General features: G+C 51.4%; 4 protein-coding genes across 4 annotated transcripts; 1 reads left to right on the top strand and 3 right to left on the bottom strand.

The window, feature by feature from the left end:
- Positions 1-107: 107 nt before the first annotated feature.
- H257_18851 (hypothetical protein) lies at positions 108-3,290 on the bottom strand (the record flags this gene model as incomplete). The annotated part of the gene is made up of 9 exons (XM_009847982.1): positions 2,995-3,290; positions 2,389-2,921; positions 2,197-2,280; positions 1,923-2,056; positions 1,401-1,848; positions 1,019-1,309; positions 765-964; positions 276-429; positions 108-203 (listed from the first exon to the last, which is right to left on the bottom strand). Coding segments are annotated over exons 1-9 (2,220 nt in total), but the record flags the coding sequence as incomplete, so codon positions are not given.
- A 128-nt stretch (positions 3,291-3,418) lies between these two features.
- On the top strand, positions 3,419-6,553 carry H257_18850 (hypothetical protein). Its single transcript, XM_009847981.1, has 4 exons — positions 3,419-4,405; positions 4,453-4,557; positions 4,623-4,709; positions 4,799-6,553. Exons 1-4 carry the CDS (start codon positions 3,446-3,448, stop codon positions 5,267-5,269), a joined length of 1,623 nt encoding a protein of 540 aa, XP_009846283.1. The 5' UTR covers positions 3,419-3,445; the 3' UTR covers positions 5,270-6,553.
- On the bottom strand, positions 5,366-6,559 carry H257_18849 (hypothetical protein). Its single transcript, XM_009847980.1, has one exon. The coding sequence runs from the start codon at positions 6,534-6,536 to the stop codon at positions 5,538-5,540; it is 999 nt and encodes a 332-aa protein (XP_009846282.1). The 5' UTR covers positions 6,537-6,559; the 3' UTR covers positions 5,366-5,537.
- Positions 6,560-6,839: 280 nt separating this feature from the next.
- Positions 6,840-8,475, bottom strand: H257_18848 (hypothetical protein). Its single transcript, XM_009847979.1, has 10 exons — positions 8,430-8,475; positions 8,222-8,376; positions 7,977-8,161; positions 7,857-7,930; positions 7,716-7,801; positions 7,591-7,665; positions 7,430-7,542; positions 7,114-7,357; positions 6,987-7,060; positions 6,840-6,914 (listed from the first exon to the last, which is right to left on the bottom strand). Exons 1-10 carry the CDS (start codon positions 8,440-8,442, stop codon positions 6,854-6,856), a joined length of 1,080 nt encoding a protein of 359 aa, XP_009846281.1. The 5' UTR covers positions 8,443-8,475; the 3' UTR covers positions 6,840-6,853.
- Between the last annotated feature and the right edge of the window lie 272 nt (positions 8,476-8,747).

Here is an 8,747-nt window from a genome sequence, read left to right as displayed (position 1 = left end):
ATATATTCATCTTGATTGACATTTGTCTACTATATATATATATATATATTCATCTCGATTGACATTTGTCTACTATATATATGTATATATATATAGTAGACACGGACTTGGTGTAAATAGGCGGCGGTGGGGTACACTTGGAAAAACACGCGGTTCCCGGGGATGGTGTCGATCACGGTGTTGTCGTTCAAGACGTCCACTACCTATATATATCCGAATTTCAAAGGGCAATCTCGGACATGATATATATATATATATATCAGAAGCGTTCGTACGCTATAGTTTTCCGACGAAATGTCTCGAATGGTCATATCCTGCAGCGATATCTTGGCAGGAACTCGGAACCCTCGTTGATCACCCAGTGCCATCAACTGCCCCGCACTCGCCATCTCGACCACGATCTCGTCCACGTGACGGGTAAACATGACTCTAGAGAATCCCACAGAAAACCAAACTCAAACGCGATTCACTTTTAAAAATATATAATAATCATACATGAAAATATTTTTATTATTATTTGACAAATTATTATTTTATTTTTATTATATATTAATTTTATTCAAGAATTTTTATTAAGGTGCGTGTATAACAGTATACTAACTACTATATAAAAACATACACTTGTACCAAAACCCAACCCAGCTAGCTACAAGACATGAACTGTGGAGTAATATGTGACATCGTTCGGCTTTGAATCCCATAAAGGGTCGTCCTGAATCTATCCTCCACTTGCAATCTCCCATATATATCGAGACTGTATGTACCTGTCAATATCGAGGGTACCACTGCGAGGCGACAGCAGGTCCATCTCCAACGATGCGCACTGGAGATGCTGCTTGACAACGAACAAGTTGGTCGGGTCCAGCACGACTGGTTCTGGCGGTTTGGCAAACATCGCCGACCCCAATGCAGTGTTGTACGCGTCCAACGGCGAGTCAAAGCATACGATCACCGCCATCGAGTCCTACTTGATAGTGTCAACTAGTACTACTACAACATACTAGCAACGAGCGCATACGTGGCCACTGCGGCCGGCGCGCCCGGCCTGCTGCCACATGGACGCTATCGACGGGGGGTACCCGAGATGCAGCGTACATTCCAACGACCCAATGTCAATACCCAATTCCAACGCGTTGGTCGCAACCACGCCTAGTAACTCGTGGCGAAACAGCTGCGCTTCAATCACCCGGCGGCTTTCGACAGAGTACCCGCCGCGGTACCCCTTGACCCGCGGAATCAAATGGCTTTGGTTTTGACGACGCAGGATGTTGTGCGTGTACTCGACCACCAACTCGGTCAGCTTGCGGCCCTACATGTATGTATATATATATAAAGAGTTGTGTCGAGTAGTGGCCAGTGCAGTTTGGTCTTGAAAGTGCAGTGTGATGTTGCATACATACCCTGCAAAACGCAATTGTGGGCACTTTGGCGGCGACGAGCGTGGCGAGGATCTGCGCGCTCTGGAAGATCGTGCTGCCCGTGAGGTCGGGGTTGTGGGGTTCGTTCGGGTCGAACGATGTCACAGGGGGTGGCGTCGGGCGCCACACGACAAAGTGTTTGGTGCCGCAAGGGCTTCCGTCCTTGTCTTGTTCAATCACAGTGACCTCTGGACTAGCGTTGGTGTTGGGGGTAGGGTCATCGTCGGGAGTCCTAGCAGCAGGTTGCAACGACTGGTGAGGCACGAGCCAGCTAAAATGCTGGCGGGGGTTTTGAATAGACGCGGAACAGCACACGACTTGCGGTGAGCTGCCGTAGACATAGCATAGTCGAAAGAGCCGCCGGAGGATATTTGCGACGTGGGACCCAAAGATACCTCGGTACATGTGGGCTTCGTCAATCACGACAAGCCTACAGCGCCGCCATGTGGTTCAAGTACTCTTGAGAAGGAGAAATCGATGATGACGGCAGCAGTTCGTACGTACTTGAGCCGGGACAGCACTGTTTTCCATGCTTTATGCTGGGGCAGGATAGATACATGCAGCATGTCTGGGTTTGTAAAGAAGACTCGCGCGGACTTCCGTAGTCCGGCGCGCGCCGCCATCGGTGTATCTCCGTCCTAGTTGTAAAAAACCCCATTATGTTATTAATTACTAGCTAGTACTAGTAGTATGTACTATAGGGCAGTAGTACAAGCAAGCGTCTTTTCGACCACATTGCCTTTTATTATATATATATATCAGGATAGTCAACGCGTACATAAGTAGCACAAAGAGACGCGTCCAAACCATCGCAGCGGGTAAGGAACGTCCGAAACGACTGCACTTGGTCTTGTGCTAGCGCCTAATTGATGCAACTTGGCGTTAAAAAACATCAAACATATCGTAAATATATATATATATATATATTGCAACACGACACAAGAAATGCTGATTGAAATAATGTACACACCTTGGTAGGAAAGAGGTAGAACGCCGTGGAATTCGAAGTTGACAAGGCGTGGGCGACAGGCACGTTGTACACGATGGATTTGCCGCTCGATGTGGACGTGGAGATGACCACGTGGTGGCCTTCCAAGATCGCTTGGATGGCTTCTGATTGGTGTGAATAGATCTTTTCGAAGAGGACGCCGCGGCACACGGTGTCGCACACGCCCAGGTCTTGGAGCTGTCGGTCTCCAAACCGAGCAGCGCGTGACGGAATCGTTTCAATGTGCACCACCTGTCCGTCGTAGTAGCTGGCTTGCATGAGAGTGTTCAAGTACGGAATAGGAGAGGACGCTGAAGGCTGCGACGAGGTCGATTTCAACCGCTTGAGTGGCTCGAACTTGGGCACGTTGGCCAAGTCAATGGTGGTCGTCTGGAGGGCGTGCTGAAATAGAAGCATCCGCTTTGTGCTGGCTCGCTTACTCGGGTGCGGGGCGTCAGGGAACTGCACCAACTCGATGGTCTCGTGTGGGTCGACAGCTGCCGGGTTGAAGTCGTCTACAGTATTCACGAGCATTGGTTCTTGTGGTGAGCTACGTGTTCCTAAGGATCATCCATGAGGCGACCATACCTTGCACAATGACCTTGTCTCGTGCTTGAATGTCCAATTTCACCACCCCGATGGAGACCATTTGCCGAACATGGGACACCTCGAGACTCGATGGGTTGCCGGACAAATGCGCCGCGAGACTGACGATGGTCTTCAGCGACGGGATGGCTTTCTTGCCCACGAGGAAACAGTAGCAGCTATCCAAGAGCTGGAAGCGTTGGATCCAAGGAGCAGAGGCCTCCGCGCTAGCTGTTGGCAACGCGTCCGTCGGACTGGCAGCGGGCTTTTTCCGCTTGGACATGATTCGAACTTGCAGCGCCAAAACCCGAAAACCTTTATTAATTCATACGACACAGCAATACCTTTGTAAACCAATTCGAAGTTTGGTACTTGGACGAAGTTCGAAGGTACAGAATTGCCGTTGTGTCGTTTCAGACTTGACCAAATTGTGACGGTTGTGCGAATTGCTGGCATGGAGGTAGCGCGCACGACAATTCCGGGGCTGAGCTTCCCGACGGACCTCCTCTTCAACCTAGACGCTGTGCGGAAGCATTGCACCGCCGATCTTGCCACACACAATGCATGCTTGAGCATGTTGAAAGGTCGCATGCAGCTCGAACACTACTACGCGACGGAATTAGCGCGTCTAGCCGACCAGTTCAAGATTGACGACGAGGATGACAGCAACGACCCTGTCGGCGCGGAACTTGGTGCAATAGATGGCAAGCGCGGTGCAGACGACGATGACGGCGACGGCGGAAACGACAGAACTTCGCGATCGAGCACCCTCAAAGAAGCGTTGCGGGGCTTGAGGGCGCAGTACACAAACACAAGCGTGCAGCACAAAGCCCTGGCGGCGAATCTGGACGAAGACGTGTATCAGCCCATGCATACGTTGTACAAGTACTTGGTCAAGAAGGAATCCAAGTTGACGGTGTGCACGACGCGGGTGCGCAAGCAAACGAAGGCCTTCGAAGAACACTACCGCAAACAACATATCAAGTTCGACAAACACTTCAAAGACGCGTCGACTACATATGCCCAGGCCATGGACGTCGGCATCGCCCGGGAAATCATCCACAACCAATACCTGGCCTCGCCAGTGCACCTCCGCCCACATGAAAAGCACCATCCTGACAAGCGAACCACTCCGCCACCTACCCATTCTCTGGACCCAGCAGCTACAAGTGATGCCGTTAGCAGTCCCCAGCACTCACCCGAATTGATCACTACGATCGGCACTCCTGCTAAACCACCCCCTCCTTCTTCCCCCCACATTACCGTGTCGGATGGTACCGGCAACACATCTCGGCCTCGGAGCACCTCGATGAGTCGGTCTACGCTAGACGGTACCAAGCTCGTGAGCTGGCTATTGCCCAGTGGTCAGCAAAAGAAAGACAACTTGCTCATCACATCCGTGAAAGCCATCGAGGTACACCTACCTATTTGGATGATGTTGATCACTGACCATCGTTCTAGACGGCCGAAACGTCGCGCCACGAGTGCCGCGTGGCGTGGAATGGGTTTGAAGACGCACGGGTTGCACTATTCCGGTCCATCCAGTCCATCTTAAACGATTACCAAGTACGTTGGATCCATTGAGTACTTGGACGTTCATTGAGTACTACTTAATCATGGTTGCTATGTAGCATATGGCCGAATACAGCATTTCGAATCTCACGGCAAGTCTGCGCAAACATGTCATCTTTGAATCGTCTGCCCTCGCCAACTCGCAGGTAATACACTCGTTTACTAGTTTCACTGCCCCTTGTGGTCGTCGTGAAGGTATTTGCTTTGAACATCCCTGGTATATCTACATGTGTAGTACGATTGGCAGATGCTGGCAACCGTCATGGAAGCCGTGGACGCCGAGCGAGACATTCGGGCCTTCATCGTAGCCAACCAGCGCATGGTGGTACCGTCCATGACAGTCAACGACTTGTGTCGTGCCGACAACTTGCCGCTTCCTCCGTCCTCCGCGCCGTTGGCGTTGGCCGACATCACGACGCGCAAGTGTCCTGTGGATGTCACGGGGAACACGCACACGGTGTATGGCTGGCTCACCACTCGATCGCAGTCTTGTCAAGCGAAGGGCAATTTGCCCTTGGTCGTGTCCACTGTCACAGCCAAGGCGCTGCTGGCGGCGCTAGAGGCGGACCAGCCAACTAGAGGTGATGACAAGCAACCTGAATCGACTGGCGAGCGAGGGGACGTGTACGAGGCAACCAAGGCGCTAGTGGATATGGGGGGGCCCCAGTCAAACGACGACAACGGATGCTGCGAAGATCAGTGCTAAGACTATATATTTAAGCAAGTTTATGACCGGTACAATACTGCTGAGCTGCTGACATTCGTGGTGTTCTGACTACCACGCGATCATAGCAAAACTAGTCCATTTCGCCGTTACATGTGAAGCATGATCCCCCAAAATGTGCAAATTTGGGTGAATACAGTATGTATAACCTACCATTTACACAGCAGGCGACCCTTCATACTTTGTCACACTAAGCACCTCGACCACTGACACCCCAACGTAGCATGTAAACCATTGAAATCCGTTTCGATTAATCAAGCGGGGGGGTCGGGAGGACAAACGCATGGAGCTCGTCGAGGAATTGGGGCAAATATCGCGTGTCGTGGGAGAAGAAATGATCGGCGCCGTCGTACACGATCAACTTTGAGGCGGGGGCGGAGGCAGCGGCGAGCCAGACTGCGTCCGAGTCGCGGTGATCCTTGGAGCCGTTGATAAACAGCACTGGACCACGGTACTTCTTGAGGGCTTCCGCTGGATTCGTGGCTTTGAGAATGGCAATCTGGGCCTTGGACTGGTGAAAGAAGAACCCGCATTTCTTGATGTCGTTCTCAATCATGTCACGATCCAAGTGGCCGTTGGCTTGCACTTGGTCGTGCATGAGTTTGAGCAGTGTGGCCGCGCTGAAAGTCGAAGACACCCAATCCAGCACAATCAGCCCCAGCCCAGCCGCCCACCCACGGTTCACGCCGACGTTTTGACCGCACATGAGGATCACGGCCTTGGAGAACATTGTTGGGTGCTGCCCCAATAACTCCATGCCAATGTAGCCACCGAGGGATCCACCGACATACACTGGCGCGACGTCACCCCGCCACGTGCCGGCTAGCGCCGCGCCTTCCAAGATCACCGCGATGGCAGAATCCAGCGTCAGCAGCTCGTCCATGCGACTGCCGTGGCCAGGCAAGTCCACCAACACGCAGCGCACGTTGACCGCCGCGAGTGACTTCGCGTGCGGAATGAACATGCTGCGACACCCGCCGCCCCCGTGCACAAGCACCACCGCGGGTCCGGCGCTCTCTTGGATGGACGGACCAAACACCTCGACGTGTTGGGTCATGTCCAGCGCCCATTTAAAAGTAAAGCATGCCTTGCACATGGACGAGATCGTAGTCGGGTCCGTGTACAGGGCAAAATCGAGACATGTCGCGCAGCACACGCGGGAGCAGAGTGCGCAGGCGGTGCCACGATTGAACCAAGCACCCAGGTGCTTTTGGCAGTCGGGGCACACGGAAGGCGCAGGAGTTGACATGCCGCGTTGGATATGAAAATGGCAAATCCGTAGTTTTGTCGAACCTGTATTAGGAGAGTGGTATTGAGAGTGTATGTGAGTGCGGAGTGTGTGTGAACTCAACATGCATTCCTTCAAATTCTAAGCTTGCATTCACTATAGTATACAGTGTTTAGAATATATCTAGCTTTGCCCATTTCGAAGATCACCGTGTCGTTTATGTGGCATCCCAGCGAAATGCGAATTATTGCCAGCTATGTATATCGTCGTGGAAAAGGTCATGTATATATATATATATATTATATATATATATATATATATATACGACGGTCAACTATTTATTGGATCTCGCTGCTGTACGAGTTCCACCAAATGAGCAGCAATTGCAACACCGCCATCCTATGTCCGAGCGAATACACAATAATATCAACATCCCCTCCGAACAACCAAAAATCAAAGCGAGAGACGTACGCCAGCAGCATGTAGTTTCGAAAGCGGCGCTGGTCGTGGTTGGGTTCTGGCACCGTGCCCTTGAGCCCATTCAACTATATCCATATGAGTCAGTACTACACCTCATACACAACATATTAGCTTTTACCGTGAAGAAGGATGTGGCAATGCCAGTGTACGCCAACACCACGTAGTACGGAATGTAGCCCAAGATCAAGTGCACCACCGTGTTGATCACAAGTGCCACGTATTTGTAGCCCGTGAACGACACCAAGTCCAACCAGTTAATTTGGCTGTTGAGCAGATACAACCCAAGCTTCATGAGGCAGATTTCCACCAGTTGCATCAAGCAGCAGTACGTCGACACTTCGGTAATCACATCCGGGTTGAACCTATCAAAGTTCCATATATATATATATAAACTCTACATAACACGAGCAAATATCTATCGAGTATTATGTTACCGTCCAGACGCGCCCTTGATGTACCCCACAATCAAAATGTACGTGACAAAACTCATCAACGGGATGTACAAATCCGGCGCGTTCTTGTCCATCGACGGCGGCGCGTACACGACCTACACACATTCTTTTAATAACCATCACTCTGAAATGAATGGACGTACGTCGACGCCGGTGTTGTTGCCTTCGTTTTGCACGATGCGCCGCCAATCTTTGTGGATGAATGGACACAACAGCATCTACACATCTATTCTCACACACAAGTGTCTTGACGAAGGTCGAAGTGTACCTTGAGCCGGTGCACGACATACGTGTTGTTGACTGTAAAGTAATACTTGACCGATCCAAACATGTTCAACGCCCCAGCCGCCGCGCCTACAAGGGGAAAAAACGATGTGGTGACGGCAATGATGAAGGGAAGAGAGTGTACCAGGCATGAACGACTTGACTTGGTCTTCCATCATCTTGGCGCCGTGATTCATTGCGTACGCTGCCATCGGATTGCTACAAGGCACGTGATGAGCAAACTGGGTGGGGTGGACTCGTGTACTTCAAGAGCTCGGGGTTCACGGCTTGGCCCATCTCGCCAAAGAAACCACCCATGCTGTTGTTGCTTGATGGGTGATTGCTTGCACCCATCATGCCGTCGGGGTAGGTAGGATGGGAAGGAGATGCTCCACCATACTGCGGTTGCGGCTGCACCGGTGCAAGCGGTTGGCCGCTTTGGTGATATGCCTGTATGGTCGTCCACTCAGTCGTCGAGAACATGAATGTATGATGCAATATGAGCAATACCGGCTGATCACCGTACGCAGGAGCTCCTCCCACTGGCGGACCAGAAGAGTAGAAGCCATCGGCGGCCGCTTGTTGCTGCGGTTGCTGCGAGAATGCTGGACGTTGACGTTGTTGGGGGTGCGGCTGGTATGGCGCGTTGGGGTTGTGGAAGGGGACTACTCCATGTCAATGAGAGACGAGACTGCATCGAGCCAACTCCAACGAGTACCTTGATGTGCCATGATATGGGGCGAGATGTCGGAGTGCGGTCCAGAGGAACAAAAAGTGGTTTTGTTGCCGCCATGTGATTGGTTCAAATAGTTTGGAATGAACAAATATCATTGGTCAAAATCTCCATTTATTATTCCTATTTCGAAACGGCGGCGGCGTCAGGGGTTTTGGGGTTTGGGAGTTTCGGGGTTTCTGCTTTCCTCGTCAGCTTTGGCCGTCGCTTCGATCTGTGGCCGGATTTCCTGACGCCACTACCCATGCACGTACATGCGAAATGAGGTTCCAATGACAAGGATACATATATATATATATATAT

This window comes from Aphanomyces astaci (assembly GCF_000520075.1).
Source record: "Aphanomyces astaci strain APO3 unplaced genomic scaffold supercont1.240, whole genome shotgun sequence".
Lineage (NCBI taxonomy): Eukaryota > Oomycota > Saprolegniomycetes > Saprolegniales > Verrucalvaceae > Aphanomyces > Aphanomyces astaci.
Note: the sequence above shows the minus strand (reverse complement) of the source record. Positions and strands in the feature narration are given on the sequence as shown.

Coding starts and splice junctions, on each gene's coding strand:
- H257_18848 (XM_009847979.1), bottom strand. Junction 7,543..7,590: donor GCAACAACACCGGCGTCGAC/GTACGTCCATTC, acceptor GAATGTGTGTAG/GTCGTGTACGCGCCGCCGTC. Junction 6,915..6,986: donor CGAAACTACATGCTGCTGGC/GTACGTCTCTCG, acceptor GCTCGGACATAG/GATGGCGGTGTTGCAATTGC.
- H257_18850 (XM_009847981.1), top strand. CDS start 3,446: ATGGAGGTAGCGCGCACGACAATTCCGGGGCTGAGCTTCCCGACGGAC. Junction 4,558..4,622: donor CCATCTTAAACGATTACCAA/GTACGTTGGATC, acceptor GTTGCTATGTAG/CATATGGCCGAATACAGCAT. Junction 4,710..4,798: donor CTGCCCTCGCCAACTCGCAG/GTAATACACTCG, acceptor CTACATGTGTAG/TACGATTGGCAGATGCTGGC.
- H257_18849 (XM_009847980.1), bottom strand. CDS start 6,536: ATGTCAACTCCTGCGCCTTCCGTGTGCCCCGACTGCCAAAAGCACCTG.